General features: G+C 38.7%; 1 protein-coding gene across 1 annotated transcript in view; it reads right to left on the reverse strand.

The window, feature by feature from the left end:
* LOC134225652 (uncharacterized) overlaps nt 1-17,580 on the reverse strand; it is a 312,634-nt gene extending 295,054 nt beyond the window's left edge. The window contains exons 1-2 of the mRNA XM_062705909.1: nt 17,397-17,580; nt 1,575-2,371 (exon numbers count right to left, since the gene is read on the reverse strand). Of these exons, the coding sequence (XP_062561893.1) occupies nt 1,575-1,929 (355 nt within the window). The 5' untranslated portion in view covers nt 1,930-2,371; nt 17,397-17,580. The remainder of the gene's footprint in view (nt 1-1,574; nt 2,372-17,396) is intronic.
* Between the last annotated feature and the right edge of the window lie 430 nt (nt 17,581-18,010).

Below are 18,010 nucleotides of genomic sequence, written 5' to 3' on the forward strand. Positions count from 1 at the left end.
AAGTTAAATATCTAGCGGGCTTCATTGACGGCCGCTCGACTACGTTCTTTGCTGTACGGCAAATCCTTCGAAAAGGCCATGAACAACAGATCCCAACTTGATTTTAAAATCGGGATAAAACAGATGTGAGAAATTGTGACAAGTTTTCGGGCGAAAACTCCAGTCTATTCGGAGACTACGACTATTTAGGTGATTTCGTACCTATCTGTTGTTCAATAATCAAAAATTTAAAAAATCACCCTAAGGACATGGGACTTGAGCCATACTCGAGAAGTACTGGTAGGCACTTGGAGTTTTCGAGCGACGCATCCTTAGGACCATCTTTGACGATGTGCAAGAAAATGGTATGTCAATGTGGCGACGCAAGAACAACCATAAGCCTGCCAAGCTCTATGTCGAAATCGAATCCAATATTCAGAAGGTGTCGTATATCAACCCTGCAAAATATGATGTTTAAGAGAGCACAGAGCGGACCGTGTGTAAAATGACCTAGAGAGTGTGGGACGCAGTCGAGGTTGCAGGGATATGGCCACGAATCAAGTATTTTGGCGTCAAATTGTTGATTCAGTGATATCTGTTTAGCTAATCTGTGAGCTAATAAATTAATGAATCAGATTGCGTTAAATATGTGTTCGATGATTGTAAGGACTGTACGAGATTTATGCTCTTTTTAATCGTTTAGAGTAAATTAAGCATACCTTGACCTCACATTTTACCCTTGTAAAGGTATTCCACTACAGGAATTTCATTCTTTAATCCGGGCTTTTTTTGAATTTTTGTATTGTTTAAGTTGCTCCAATTATCGATTGATTTATTGTTGTCGACTTTCCAAAGTGAACCTATTACCAAACGCCATTGATGTTTCCTCAAACAATTTCGATGGAGCCATCACGACATCATATCGTCAACACGTAACCGCCACAGTAAGTCCAGCTGAGCAAAATGGAACAAATATAATGGTTAAGCAAACTTATTGTACTGTGTAGCGCAAAGGTCATCTCTCCTATCATAGTGTATGCTGATCATTATTAATGGTGAGGTTCTTTGAGAGTATTCATATTATGACATTCACACAATGGCATGACATTGAAAGGTGTTCTGTAAAGGCTTCAATTTTAACACGGAGATAGCCCAAAGATAAGAATTCAAAAAAAATATTTTATTTCTTCTATTAACGATAATATAATTGAAATCAAGAACACAAAATCAACGCGCTCGTATTACCTCCTGGACAAAACCCGCTCCACGAGGAGGAAACGCATTTTCTAGCTTGTTCAAGCTTTTGTGACATACATTCTTCTTACCTGCACTACAACACTGAAACAATTCGAAACTTAATAAATACCAGACCAGAATTAGTTTCATGCTAACGTGAATTGATTGATTGTTACAGAGGAGGTGCAGTAAAATATATAATACATCGGTTATTAAAGCACTGTTTCTGAAAAATATAGAAGAAAGCGCCATTCTCTAGTGGTATGAAATATTCATCTAAACGATTAAACACCTAAAATAAATGTAAATCTAAATCTAAAAATTTAAGCAGAAAATCTCTATCACTAGTTCTACGTTACCGTTGCTGTTATGATTGTTATGACTCTGACCGGCATGTTTGTGTCCCACAGTGGTCCCATCGGTATGGTTCGCGTGCCCGTAGTGGCCGTTGGGCCCGGTGCCGATCATGGCTCCCTTGCCACCTCCGCCGATCAATCCCAGCGGGGGCATCATCGGTGGCATCGCTTTCTGGTGGTTTTGGTTGTTGTCGGTCTGGATGGCGGACAGCGGAATGGCCAGGCAGTTGTTTCCCGGTGCCGCCTTGAGGCTATCCTGTTCGGATATGGGCAGCGGAGAGTAGGCAATAATCGAACCACGGCCCGACGACGGACTGATGCGGTTGTACCGACCGCCAGCCGCCAGCTTGTCACTCATCTTCCCCGGCAGCAGTTGACAAACGAAGGAAGCCAACGATCCGGATCAATTTTGCGGTCGATCAAATTCCGGTGAAAACGAGTGCTGACGCTACTTTCCGGGTCGTGCTCATCCGGAACCAGCAGGGGCAATTTGCATTCTTCTCTCACTCGGCGATGGTGACCGTTTTTCCGGAAACTTTTCCTCGTTGGCGAAACCGACAGTTGTTCTGAATCATGCATAGGTCACCGCCTCGCACCTTGTGAGAGAATGTGGCTGTTGATTATGAAAATACATCCATTTCCTATTTCTTTCTTTCGGTTTTCTTCAAAGTTTTGCACTTCTTTAAACACTGCCACTCACTCGCGATACTGCATCCAATTTTCAGAAACACTAACCATCACTATTCGATATCATTTTTCGTTCAAGTGAGAATCTTGTTCCTTGGTAATTAAAGAAAATTCTGTTCACGTCATGAGTATAAATAGGGTAGATAGTGAAAGCGACGGTTATAACCGGTTATAACAGATTATGAACAGCATGGCCAGATTCCAACACCAGGAAAGTTCATGAATGCATTAGGAAGCTGATTTTTTGTTTGGATATCTAATATATATTTATTGTTTAGATTTAGAAAGTCGCAAGATATGATCACAATGTTCAGCTTTTCTTTGAATCCTATAAATTTTAATCAAAAAATGAAGCATCATCAGAGTTTGGAATTCATTTTTTCTTACTAACCGACTATGCCTGTCGATTATCAATTAAATTTGATTATTCTAATCAAAAATTTAAACATTTTGATAAAAAAGAATTGAATGAATCACGTTGTAGCGGAAGGGTGAAAAACTTGATCCCGTGGGAGACATAATTTCTCTCAATCCAATGCCAATGCGTTTTAGGGTCTGTCTCATTTGGAGAATTAAACTGAAATTAAACTTAAAAGTGACATTTCAATAATTATCAAATAACCCTGCTCGCAGAGCAAGATTACTTTTGACAGATATCGAATCATTTTGCATCGATGTCTTATTGGAATTGCTGGGCAGCACCAGCCATTCTTATTACCGGGTTATTTGCTAATTTTCGAACTGTCACTTTTAAGTTTAATTCTCCAAATGAGACAGACCCTTATAAGTCATGCTGAAAGCCATCTTAGCCGATGTCGGCACATGGTGTCTAATTTCGTCTTTTAAGCGCGTTTAATTAATAGTATCTTTCAGACATTTCAGACATATTATCAGTATGTTATTAGGCTTCTTTGAAGGTATTCAGCATAATGACCAACCCCCGTATATAAACTTTATAAACTATATTCTGAAAAGCTCAAGATATTATTGATGGTAAATCCGACTTACAATCTTACAAAACATAAAAATTATAAATTTTTTAAAAGGTTTTTTTGCTCATATACACAAGTACTAGTAATTGTTTTGGATTTGATACTTAAACTGTCTCTTTGTAAGCGTATGTAATGTATCATTGATTAGTCAACAACAATTTCCTGCTAAACAAGGTAGAAATCCGAGTCCTTAATTATTTACTTCGTCATCATCTCTGTGGAACTAGAAATAGACATAGATCTCTAGCCAGGTTGTTTTTGATCGTAACTCGATGAAAATGGCTTTCACAGGTTATGCAGAATAGTATTGTAGAACTTCAATTTATGCACAAACAGTTTTTGTCACAGGAAGTTGATGTACAAATGCACCATGCGTCTCCATATGCTCCGTATGCTTTTATGATGATGAACATCAGGGGCCCCATACGCGCTCCGACATGTTGTACAACTTTGACTCCGCCCCCAGGAAATTTGGTTCAGTCGGAGTAAAGTCGGCTCGTCTGTGGGCAAGTTGTACGACTGTTGGACAGTACAACTTGCCCATAGTTGTACAACATGTTGGAGCGTGTATGGGGCCCTTTAGAGTAGGGAGCAGTTATATGGAAAAACGCAAACTTCATCCAATCAAGTGAAATCAAGGTTTTTCTGAATCGTTTTGGGACCCCAATGAACTGGGCCGAGAATGGTATCTATTGATTACTTCCCCGCTTTCCACAACGCGTTTGAATTTTTTATGGAAATTAGAATGGGAAAACGTTCATTTTTGCGTTTTTGCTCCTTTAGTCAATTTATCGTCAATTACGTGACTCAGTACGTTAGTGCATAGTCTAAACGGTGCCGAAAAACTTTACCAAAGAAGGTACGTTGCTGAAGCGTGTACAAAAAATGTAATAACGCTTCGAAAATTAATTGTTCAAGTCATATGCAGGAAATCAATGAACAAAAAAAGCTCTGTTCAGTTAGAATCCGGAATCATTTATTTTATTGCAGCGGCACGATTTGAGCGATTTAAAAAATATTCCAGATGGAAGCCGAGAGGAGAGAAAAAAATCTGCACACCCCCGTTGATAATTCTGCTCATCGACGGTGGAACCTACGTCAAAATGGATTTAGAACAGCTTGCTGGCCAAAAATTCTACATGGCGACGGCACGAGGAGTTGTTCCTGCGAGATTAAGTTTGCTTTTATGGACAAATTTTTCAAAATACTGATGACTTGGTGAGGGATATGCAGCTGCAGAGCAAAGACCAAAGTGTTCGTGACGAATAAGACGATGGACTCTAAGCTGTACAAGGAGGAATGTCTCATAAACCGCATACTAAGTTTCATGAAAGCCCATGAAGGTCCCGTGAAGTTTTAGCCAGATTTGACGAGTTGCCACTACAGCCAAGAAGTCATCCAGTTGTACCACGATAATAACGTAGATTTCAACAATAAAAACATAATCGAGACATTTTGGTCAATAATGAAGCGGAAGCTTAAGAAAAGTGGATAAACGGACGCGAATCAGATGACCAAAATGTGGAACAAATGTGCCAAGGAAGTTGTCTCCGGAGGTGTGCAGCGTTTGATAAAAAGAATAAAGAAGAAAATGCGAATTGTCACAAGAAAACTAGAAATGATTTGCATTTATATTTTTTCCTTAAAGTTCAGTAAATTCTTCGTTTTGATGTATTAACCTTATTTGTATGTCAATCCGTTACCTAGATACAGATGTTTTATTATTCCGGATTCTAAATGGACATAGCTTTACATGTGAGAGAGTTAGATCTGAAAAATAAAATGCGAGAGTTCGGCTACGTGCCTGGTACTGGGAATTTTGTTTCATCAGTAGGTACCCGCCCGCTAATCTGCGGAGAACGACGGAGGCCCTTCGTAGCTTAGTAGGGAAAGCACTTTTCTAGCGTACTGGTTTCGGAGGGAGTATCGTTTGGCCGAAAACCATTCGGCCGAATGCCACTAGGCCGAACAAACTACTAGGCCGAATGGGTCATTTGGACGAATTGGTCATTTGGCCAAATAGATCATTTAGCCGAATAGACATTTGGCCGAATAGGTCATTCGGCCGAATAGAACATTTGGCCGAATATGACATTTGCTCGAGTAGGTCATTTGGCCGAATGAGTAGTGCGAAGTGGGAAGTGAGACGTTTCATTACTCACTTTTCACTTCTCACTTTTCCCTGTAAATAGTGAGAAGCGTGAAGTGAGTAGTGAGATGTCTCACCACTCACTTCGCGCTTCTCATTTTTTACAGTGAGGATTGAGCAGTGAGAAGTGAGACGTCTCACTTATCACTCCTCATTTTTTAAATTCTCACTATAATAGTGAGAAGTGAGAAATTAACAGTGAGAAGTGAGACGTCTCACTGTGAAAAGTGAGTAGTACAAAGTGAGTAGCGGGACGTCTCACTACTCACTTCACGCTTTTTACTTTTTTCAGTAAGAAGTGAGAAATCGGGAGTAAGAAGTGAGACGTCTCTCTTCTCACTCCCCATTGTAGAAAGTGAGAAGCGCGAAGTAAGCAGTAATACGTCTCACTACCTTTTCTGTTTACTCACTTTTCACAGTGTGAAGCGAGAAATAAAAAGTGAGACGTGAGACACTTTTCACACCTCATTTCACACTTTACAACTGACATATTCGGCCAAATGACATGTTCGGTCAAATGACCTGATTGGCCAAATGTTATATTCGGCCATAAAGGTGTGCGCCCGTCCACAATGGTCGGATTCGTCAAATTTAACGACATAAATCGATAACTCGAAAACTATCGATGCTAGAGTTTTGACGTCTTCAGAAGAAATGATCTACAAGAAAGATCTATTTTTGGTGCAAGTTAGGGTGGGGTGCCATTAGGGTGGCCCTTTTGTGATTTTTTTTTTAAAACAATTTTTTTTTAACCTTTTGAGTTAGGAGATCATATTATTCTACAAAGTTTTTTTTTTATCTTTCATTTATTTGGAAGGCTCATTTGCCGTGAAGCGTTACGGAGCCGGAAACATGTTTTTAAATACAGTTTATTATGATTCTTATACACTAATGTTAGTTTTGGGGAACCGTAAGATTCGCTGTTCTACAAAGTTATAGAGAATTTAATTCTAAGCATTTTTGCTCAATAAACATTTATTTGGCCCCGAAAAAAAATAGTTTTTAGCTTCCACTTTCACCAATTCAAAATATTTTCAAAAACTTTCCAAGCATCGCTCCACGGTCTTTGGGAAGCGCATCTTTTGTTTACATAAGATGGTTGATAGCTTTATTTTCAAGCATATTATAAGCGTTTTTTTTATGAAAAAGTGATATTTTTCTGAGCATTCTACTGCAGCTAGTAGCAAATATTAGCAAAAATTTCAATCGTGTTTTGAAAATATACATTCAGGCCCATCAAATCCATGGTACTTCATTTGTCCATCTTTGTCCACTTTTGTTTGAAAATCATTTTAATTTTTGTATGCACAATCAACTATTCCATGGAAAACACATAGATATACCATATCTCTGTTTTTTGCAATATTTAGTAGAAACATTATTTTTTGAAAATGAATAAACTCACTTTTTTTGTTTTGTCCGATACGTCGACGCGACGTCAATCGTCTAGACACATGTGATATGGAGCGTGGATTCGATTCCCACCCGGTAAGAAGGGAACTATTCGTGATCGAAAAATTCTTCACCGGTCCACTGAATATTATGTGTCTTATGTGTCCGTTGTCTATGTTTTCAGTCTATACGACCTCTGATTGTGGGTCGGAAAATAGTGGTCGGCGTTTGTCACAATCATGGTCGGCTTCGGTGTTTTCGGCGTCGCGCCGAAAGTCATTTTAGCCGGTGGCGGCGGGGGCGTGAATCGGCGTGACGATTTTTTATTGCCATTGTTTCTTTGGACAAATATATTAACAGGAGAAATAATTGTAGTTCTCCGAAAAAATGTAATGAGCTTCCTTGGAATATTTTGCTAAATTTTCAAAAAAAATGTTTTTTTTCTCATATGCCTTGAAGTTTACTTAGCAATTATTTGTAATTTCCTGAAAAGTTCTTTGGAATTTACAATGAAAGCCTTAAGAAATTCCCAAATAATTTGGGATAAATAAGAAACAATAAAAAAAAATATAGAAAATAATTTAGAAAAAAAGAAATAAGAAAATAATTTAGAATTTTAGTGGAAGATTCTTCAGAATTTCCACGGAATATTGTTCCTAATTTTAATGATAAATTATTCAGAATTTCCGCGGGTAAGTTATCCGGAATTAGCAAAGGATATTCTTCGGAATTTCCCTTACAATATATGCGGGCAACTCTTTGGAACATTCACATGAAGTGCATCGGAATTTATTTAATTTCTAAGAGAAATGTGAAAGCTTGTGGGGGCCCCAAAATGTACAAAAAAGGTTGGTTTTGGCACATAAGATTTGTGGAGGCCCGGGGCAAGATAGAATACAAAGTAAAATAGGGACGAACCTGGAATTGAACCCACGACCTCCTGCTTATAAGGCAGAAGCGGAAGTCACTAGACCACCCAGCTCGTCACGTTAGCCCGAAATTGTTAATAGGTCGAAAACGGTTTGACAGAAAATGTCATTTGACCAAAAGCAACTTACGGCCGTAATTTGGCCGAAAAAGCAGTTTTCCTCAACAGGTCGTTTGGTCTAATAGGTCATGTAGCCGAAAATGACGTTTGGCCGAAATATTGATTTCCAAACAAATAATATGGCCGTAAATGTCAGGGGGTCCCGTAGCGTAGTTGGCTACACGTTCGCCTTACAAGCGGATGGTCATGGGTTCGATTCCCAACCTCTCCACCAAACCCTCTTCAGTCACTGGAACCGTAGCCTATACGGTGGCGTTTGGGGTACGTACCGTCACGGCTGCCTGATAACGACTGACAACTTGTTCTTCTCGGAGGCATTCCTACAATGTTACCCGGATAAATGGCAACAGGACAATGCCACGATCATTGAATGCACGGCATGGACGAACGGACTCAATGGACTCACGATTAGATGGACTGGTAGACCGCATCGTGCTTTCGTGCTGTGCGGTTCTTTCTCTCTTTGCGGAAGGAAGTTTTTAATACTACCCGAAGCTATTTTAATTTCAACGGTGCTTCTTAGCGCTATTTGTACCCACTGATCCCGTTACGATCTTTGCAAGGACCCGTGCCTTCGTTTTACGTTGGACCCGTTTGCGGAAGTAAAATTCCGACAAGCGGTGGTAATCCTGCAGGGACACCGTTCTGGCAAAAAACCTCTGAGTAGGTCACGTCTCCACGCTCAGCAATGAGTATTAACAAAAACAAGAGGAAGGGGGAGTCTCTGTATTCTCCACTTCCTTCAAAGAAACAAGGTTTCAAGACCGTCCTGCCAAAGCGCGGAAAAAATAGAAGGAAGCTGGAGAATTCAGATATTCCTTCTAAATCTAATGTTGACATTGTTTCTTCTCCTATCGAACTGAGCAATCAGTTCGATTTGATTAATGATGAAATTGAGCAAATCGAATCTACCTTTAGCCCAGGTGATTCGATTCATGCGAAGAAACAAAGGATTCCGCCAATTGTGGTATCTGTTGCCGAGTTTTCTGGCTTTTGGAATGAAATCTTGAGTAACCTTCAGGGGATCAAGGTTTCATTTCAGATTGCTAGGAAGGGTGACTGCCGCGTTTTGCCGCGATCCTTTGACGATCGCAAACGTCTTCTTCAGTATTTAACTGAGAAGCGCCATAAATTCTTCACATACGACGACATAACTGAGCGATTGTTCAAATTCGTCTTGAAAGGTCTCCCCAGTGATGATAAATCACTGGATGAGATTAAAATTGAAATTTCTCAATTACTTGGATTGTCACCAGTCCAAGTAATTAAGATGAAAAAGAAATCCCACCCTGGTACTTCACAAAGAGGCATTTCTCAAGAATTTTATTTAGTTCATTTTAACAAAAGTGAACTAAATAATATGAAAAGTTTGGAAAAGGCCTGTATTATGTCCCAGGTCCGTGTTACATGGGAACATTTCCGCAGGCCTGGGGGAAATTTCCAAACCCCCACCCAGTACCGTAAGTGCCAAAAGTGGGGTCATGGAACCAAAAATTGTCATATGGCAGCTAAATGCATGATTTTTAGTGGAACCTCTCACGCCAAGGACGCATGTCCTGTGAGAGAAGATTCCAATAAATTAAAGTGCGCAAATTGTGGGGGCAATCATAAATCCAATTTCTGGGAATGCCCTTCACGCAAAAAAGTTTTGAATTCCCGAGCAAAATTGATGACGGGAAATTCCAATCGGATCCCAGATTCGACGGGTAGAAATTTTTCAAACGCTCAAATTTCGAAACCGGTTACCGGTCGAGCAATTCATACCCACCACAATTCACAAACAAATTTTGCAGGTCGTCAACGGGTAGCAACCACTTCAGTAAATTCCAATTTTTCCAATGTACCTACGTATGCAAACATCGCTGCTGGTAGACAAAATTTCTCTTCTCAAAATGAGGTTTATACCCATGTCCCAACGGAAAATAACGGTCATGTTGCCGATTCAGGTAGCATGTCTGCTTCCGATTTTGATTTTTTAACTGAACAACTGCATCACATGATTGATGCAATGTTCAAAGCAAATACCATACCTGAAGCTGTTCAGGTTGGTATAAAGTACACACAAAAAATTGATATCGGACTCCGTTTCAATTGATCCAAATAATTGTGTGAAAGTTCTAAATTGGAATGCCCGCTCTCTAAAGGGTAAGGAAGATGAATTATTCAACTTCCTAACAGTTCATAATGTGCATATTGCCATTATAACTGAAACTTATTTAAAACCAGGACTCTCCATTAAAAGAGATCCAAATTATTTTATCTACAGAAATGATCGTCTTGACAGCGCCTGTGGTGGGGTCGCCATTGTCATTAATAGACATAAATCAAAATCAAACATAAATTATTTTCTTCGTTTGAAACCAAAGTTTTTGAAACCTTGGGAGTTTCTGTTGAAACAAATTTTGGACAGTTTTCCTTCATTGCAGCCTACTTGCCTTTTCAATGCAATGGGCAGCAAAAGAATTTGTTGAAAGCTGATCTTCAAATTCTGAATCGCAACAAATCAAAATTCTTCGTAATTGGTGACTTCAATGCCAAACACCGTTCATGGAATAATGCTCAAAGCAATTCCAATGGTAAAATTTTATTTGATGATTGTTCTGCGGGATATTATACTATTCAATATCCCAATGGACCAACTTGTTTTTCTTCCAGTCGAAATCCTTCTACAATTGATTTGGTTTTAACGGATTCAAGTCAGCTGTGTGGCCAATTGGTAACTCATGCTGACTTTGACTCTGATCACCTTCCAGTGACGTTTGAAATCTCACAAGAAGCCATTTATAATCCAATCACCTCTACTTTCAATTATCATAGAGCTGATTGGGATTTATATAAAACGTATATCGATAGGAATTTTGATGTTGATATTCCTCTCGATACCAAAAGTGATATTGATAATGCTCTCGTATTTTTGACAAATTTAATTGTCGAAGCCAGAGGCATTACAATTCCGAAATGTGAAGTTAAATTCAACTCCATTATTATTGACGACGATCTTCAGCTACTGATCCGTCTTAAAAATGTGAGAAGAAGGCAATACCAAAGAACTCGCGATCCCGCGTTGAAAGTTATTTGGCGAGATTTGCAAAATGAAATTAAAAAACGTTTCGCCATTCTGATAAATACTAACTTTGAGAATAATGTCTCGAAGTTGGATCCCAGTTCGAAACCCTTTTGGAAATTAACAAAAATTCTTAAAAAACCTCGAAAGTCAATTCCAGCGCTTAAAGAGGGAAATAATATTTTATTAACAAATGGCGAAAAGGCTCAACAACTGGCCCAGCAGTTCGAGAGTGCCCATAATTTTAGTCTAGGTCTCACTAGTCCAATTGAGGATCAGGTTACACGGAGCTTCGAAGACATTCTCAATCAAGAGAATGTTTTTGACCCTTCGTTGGGAACTAATTTGGATGAAGTGAGATCTATTACTAGAAAATTTAAAAATATGAAAGCCCCGGGTGATGATGGTATTTTCTACATACTTATCAAAAAACTTCCTGAGAGCTTTTTATCCTTTTTGGTTAATATATTTAACAAATGTTTTTAATTGGCATACTTCCCAGATAAATGGAAAAACGCCAAAATTGTTCCTATTTTAAAGCCGGACAAAAATCTAGCTGAGGCTTCTAGTTATCGCCCAATCAGTTTGCTTTCTTCAATAAGCAAACTATTTGAAAAGATTATTTTAAATAGAATGATGGTTCATATTAATGACAATTCTATTTTTGCTGATGAGCAATTTGGTTTTCGCCATGGGCATTCAACCACCCATCAGTTATTAAGAGTAACGAATTTAATTCGGCTCAACAAATCTGAAGGATATTCGACTGGAGTTGCTCTTCTTGATATAGAGAAAGCATTTGACAGTGTTTGGCATGAAGGTTTGATTGTAAAATTGATGAATTTTAATTTTCCTCTGTACATCATTAAACTGATCCAAAATTATTTATCAGATCGCTCACTGCAGGTAAACTATCAGAATTCTAAATCTGATAGATTACCTGTAAGGGCTGGTGTCCCCCAAGGCAGCATACTGGGGCCCATTTTGTATAACATTTTTACTTCTGACTTACCTGATTTACCACCAGGGTGTCAAAAATCTTTGTTTGCAGATGACACAGGTCTATCAGCCAAAGGGCGAAGCCTTCGTGTCATTTGTAGTAGATTGCAAAAAAGTTTGGATATTTTCTCCACTTACTTGCAAAAATGGAAAATTTCCCCGAATACTTCCAAAACTCAGCTTATAATTTTCCCACATAAGCCGAGAGCTTCTTATTTGAAACCTTCTAGCAGACATATTGTCACTATGAATGGGGTTCCAATTAATTGGTCTAGCGAAGCTAAATATTTAGGACTTCTGCTAGATCAAAAATTAACTTTTAAAAATCACATTGAAGGCCTTCAAGCAAAATGTAACAAATATATTAAGTGCCTATATCCACTTATAAACAGAAAATCAAAACTTTGTCTTAAGAACAAACTTTTGATTTACAAACAAATTTTTAGACCTGCCATGTTGTATGCTGTGCCAATATGGACTTTTTGCTGCAATACCAGAAAGAAGGCTCTCCAGAGGATTCAAAATAAAATTTTGAAAATGATTCTGAAGTTGCCTTCGTGGTATGGTACCAACGAACTTCATAGAATTTCTAATATTGAGACATTTCAACAAATATCCAACAAAATAATTTCCAATTCTAGACAAAAATCGTTGCAATCTTCTATTGCAACGATTAACTCCATGTACCCTTAGTATAAAATAGGTTAAGTTTAGTTTAAGTTGAAAACATTGTAATTCCTACATGGTTCAATTCAACCAGAGGAAAAAAATTCTAAGTGCCAGAGGCAATTGAAATGTATTAATAATAACTAAAAATATGACATAGCAAATAAAAATGATAGTGTTAAGAAAACACGGAACACCTAGTCTAAGAGATGAATGCATGTATTAGATAATTAGCAAATAAAATTAGTTAAAAAAAAAGAAGATGGACTGGCAACGACAACAATAAATGAGTAATTGAAATCTAAAAATAGATTCTGTGTGGATTCTGTACAGCAGAATACCACAGTAGATCTCGGCACAGTAGCGGTTAAGTAACACAGAGTGCCTATCAAATAAAGAAAGGAATAAAAAAACAGTTTCAGTCAAATGGTCCTTTCTAATCAGTTACGATAGTGTAGGGAAGTTCCGATACTTTCGATATATGGTTCTTTCTACGAAACGACTGTGGCTCTTTTTCGGCCAAAAAACCAGTTCGGCCGAACGACATTTCCAAAGGACCAGTTGTTCATTTCGGGCTAATGACATTTTTAGCCAGATGAGTCTGATGGTTTGTTCGGCCAAATGACATATTTGGCTAAACAACTTTCGGCCATATAGATCTTCTCATCATTTGACTGAAAGTCATTCGGTGAAGGCCATTTGTTCGGATGCCACTACTCTATTTGGCCGAATTGGACGTTTGACCGAAACGGTTATTATGTCAACAATAGTTTAGTTTGGCCGAAAATGTCATTTTGCTGAATATGACATACGGCTGAAAATGTCATTGCCAAACGTGTCACATGGCCAAACATTTCTACCCGTTTGACCTATTCGGACAAAGGTCTTTTTCGGCAAAATAAACAGCCGTCTAAGACGAGTTAAGTAACTCCATTTAATTCCACCAATTATATATAATATCTTTGCAAAGATATCGAAATAATTGCTGGAATTAAATGGAGTTACTTAACTCGTCTTAGACGGTTGAATACATTCCACTAAAAAGAGCTTACAATATTTTTTCTGAAAATAAACAGTTTAGACAAACAACACTTTCGGCCATAATATATGTACATTACAGTCAAATGAAATCTCGCCCAATGGCTTTCGTACTATGTTTGTTCGACCTGATAACATATTCGACCAAACAACTTTCGACCTGTTGGCCTGCAGTCAAATGACTGAATTTTTTTGGATTTCAATGGAAAATCCGCGGTAATGTCTGCGGAAAATTCTTCGCAAATTTTACACGAAATTCTTTAGAGTTTCCACAAAAAGGTTGGAACATGAAAAACCGTCAGGTTTGAACAGCAATACGAATTTTCTGGGCGTGTAAGGACATGCCGCTGAAAACCTTGATACGAATTTGATTAACCGTTTCGTGGCATACTTAAGGACAAGCCTCTCGGAATCCAAGGGCACGCCATACAACACGGAAGTAATGCACAACTGTCATTTTTATTATTCCAGCTTTGTTGCTTCGCAGCATGCGTGAAATAATAAAAATGACAGTTGTGCTTTGCTTCAGTTTTAAATGGCATGCCCTTGAAAACGCGAGTGCATTTAGTGTTGAATTCCGGGAAGCTTGTACTTAAATACCGTGCAAATTCATATATCGGATGCACACAAACTTCGGACACTCGAATATGGGTATGAGATAGTTTTTTAAATATTTCACAGAACATGTTTCAATTTACTCGTCCAAAAGACTACATGTTTGCATGCAATTTTATTACATTTAGAACACAGTTAGCCATGTTGATTCAAAGCTACTGTTTATTTGAAAGACAAACAAAATACAATGTTTGCAATTTTAATTTCATAGTAAAAAGCAATTAGAAGTTCGAGTGGGATGCGTCCGAAATATGAATCAGTGCGTGCATGTGTCCGAAGTTTGAATCTAAGAGGAATCAATATTGAGGCGAGAATCTAATAACATTTTAGGCTCAATTATTATAGCATGGACTGGACATGGTTAGTATAAATAATAAAAGTATAAATTTTTACGGTAATACCCGATGGACTTGAATTTCTAATGTCTAATTTGCAAAAGTTTTCTAAACAACGTCTAAACTTTTGTTAGCCGGATTTACGTTCATGCAAGCTTGGACCCAATATATGGACAGTCTCGATTAAATACGGTTATCGCCCACGATTACCGTTTATTGAGTTCTGGTCGAAAAATGTTCGAGCTTTATTCAAATCCGATAGTAGTTTGTAGCTCATTAGAATCGTAATGTAAATTCTTGTCTCTGTAATTATGGAATCTTCTTCACCTCCTTTAATGGCTCTACATTCAAACTGGAATTTGGCCTGCTTTTCAACTATCTCTTCAAGTATTCTGTTAGCATTTCCTCAGTTATTAAATGAAAGCTTTTCTATGCCCGCCATTGCATGAGTATGTAGCTTGTATGTCAAGTACAATGGATACACTATGCCCAGGGTGTCGAGAATATTTCCAACCCGAAAACACCCTAGACCGGACCGAGAATCGAACTCGTCATCTCCGGATTGGCAATCCCACGCCTTTGTTCGCAAGGCTACTGGAGAAATGATGCAATCATTATTTGATTAATAAATGATCAATGGCCTAATGAATTCAATGATAAAATCAATTGATTTAATAATGTTACCAAGTGAAAGTAATCAGCATTGGAAATCTGATAAATGCATATTACTTGGACTTTACATTTTGCAATGACAAGTTCGAGATTTTGCCGAACCAATAAAAGGTCATAAAAAGCATACGATTCAACGCATGCAAAACAATTTTGATAATATTCCAAATCTTCTTTTTCTTATTGGCATTACATCCCCCACTGGGACATTGGCGCCTCGCTGCTAAGTGTTCATTCAGTACTTCCACAGTTATTTTCTAAGTCAAGGTTTCGAGGTTTCTAAGTCAAGGTACCATTTTTGCATTCGTATATCATGAGGCTAACACGATGATACTTTTATGCCCAGGGAAGTCGAGACAATTTCCAAACCGAAAATTGTCTAGACCGGCACCGGGAATCGAACCCAGCCACCCTCAGCATGGTCTTGCTTTATAGCCGCGCATCTTACCGCTAGGCTAAGGAAAGCCCCTATTCCAAATCTGAATGATGTAATATTCATATGTTACTTGACTATTTTCAAATTTGTCTGTAAAATTTTTATGAGGAGACCAGAAGTACGAAATCTAACTGCATTTCTGCATTAAAACTTATTTGTTAGTCTGACCTTATTTGTAAAAGAAAAAACTCTAAGTACGAGAAAGACAAAAAGGCATTTAATGTGATTCCAATCGAAATATTTACGTTGAAAAAAAAAGACTGTCATCTGGCAATGCTGTTCAGTGCTGTTTCAATTAGATTTATCTCAAGCCACATGGACTTCCGCAACTATTTCCCAATTCCACGTATTCTCACTCTCTGTACAATGTACATTTATTGTAGCATGTCATTCAAGTACGCGCACCGCGGCTTCCTTCTGCTTCAACGCTCCGTTTTTCCACCCGCTGCACTGCTCCTTTTATTCACACAATACAACGAATGCAAACAGTGCTACTATAATTTCCCACCACCTCGCGATGCTCATCATTGAACAAACAAAACACAACCAACGGCGAAAAATACACTTTTCACACTCGTTGACGACAGGCGACCGGATGGTCATAGAAGTAAAATGAATGCGCTCAATGATAGGGTAGAAATATCCATACGAAGTTCCTTGAAGGACAATAAAGAAATCGGGACGGTAGCAAAAGAAATGTAGTTGTGAAAGCCATCAAATTTTCAATAGACAATGTCTTCAAATTTGACTAAAGCATGCTTGGGATTTTAAAATGCGTTTTGACAATGCATTAGTATTTCCGATAATAATTAAATTAAATTTATGATTCAGTTCAATAACATCAATGATTGCCTTTGAATCGATTATCACTTATCAGAGTAAGCTCTAAAAAGATAAGTTTATCTGTAAACTGGTTCTGCAATGTTTTTCTAGGTTTGCTTCAATACCTAGTTTTGAAATTTATAATCAAAGTCATAACTTTTATTAAAATTCTTAATTTGGACACTTTGAATATATCATTGAAATTTTTTAAATATTTTTTTTTTAAATATGCCTATCATTAGACAAACACATTTTATGTGTAAATTGTAGCTTCCATCCCTGTTTCGTTATTGTCGTTGGTTTCACCGTAAAAATATTCTTCTATATTTCGGAACATTCATTTAGGTGGCAATAGCAATGTAAGCAGTGAAATTGCTCGATTATTTTGTGTACATTTCATTTCTCCTTATTTGATTTTTTCTTCCGCTAAAATTAGATGTATCACTTTCCTCACTCAAGCTATTTGCATCCGCACTCAAGCATGTTCTTTCCACTTGGTGCTTTGTGTTAAACCTCTGTTGCCCCTACTGCAAACAATAACCCTATCACATCTCCTCTGCAAGGGGGTGGATATTCCTTTTTCATTTCCGACCTTTTCCAACTAGCAAAAACAAGGCTCTTCTTCACTTAATTGCTCCATTCTTCCAATGAGCAACACTGGACGCAAAACACAGAACCCAGATTCCACTAGCACAACCCTTCCACCCAACCCCCGTTTTGCAGCTTGTACAACACAGATCACAAATCGCCCCGCGACCGCAGAAAACATCCTCCTAAACTGCATCTGTCACATCCTGAGCAACATACTGGGTTCTTTCGTCCGTCGCTGCGGTTTCGACCAGCAATGCAAAACTAGTGCAGCCCCAGTTCCCACACCCCACACAAAACCGGATAGAGTCGCACGGGTACAAACCGAAAACCGGTGCTGCAGGTCCTGTACAATATATCCTTCCGCAAGCCCAATCGCAGCGCTGCTCGGCTGTAGGCACGGATACCCTCCCCACTGCCACTGGACCAAAACTGCAGCAAAAAGCGCTACACTGATGCGGGGTCGTGTCGCGATGCTCCTCGGGGAGACTTATTCGTGAAGCTAACCGAACCGGTCGATGGCGCTGAATCGACTGGGCCGGGAAAGATCCGCAACACGCCGAGGCTTCTGGTTCCCGAGTCCGTGCCTTCGGAACAGCACCGTGTTCATCGTTGGGATGAATCGAGAATGAATTCGGTGGCAAGGCTTTGCGTACTCTCTCGATCCGACGACGATTCGGCATGGCATAAACCGAACGCCTCAACAACGGAACTTGCTTGCATGCTACGTGTACTATGCAGCGTTCTCGATGTGCCGAGAGAGCAATAATGTATGTACCTTTATTTTGATGAATAAATCACTTGTCAGTGTTAGCCGAGCTAACCCCCGTTGTAGATGCAATTGACATAATATTATGAATAAAAAAAATGGAACATTTAAAACTAAAACGAGCTGAGCTGGGATAACTTACAATGTACTACGCGTCCCCACGCACTTTC

The sequence above is a fragment of the Armigeres subalbatus genome, chromosome 3, assembly GCF_024139115.2.
Source record: "Armigeres subalbatus isolate Guangzhou_Male chromosome 3, GZ_Asu_2, whole genome shotgun sequence".
Lineage (NCBI taxonomy): Eukaryota > Metazoa > Arthropoda > Insecta > Diptera > Culicidae > Armigeres > Armigeres subalbatus.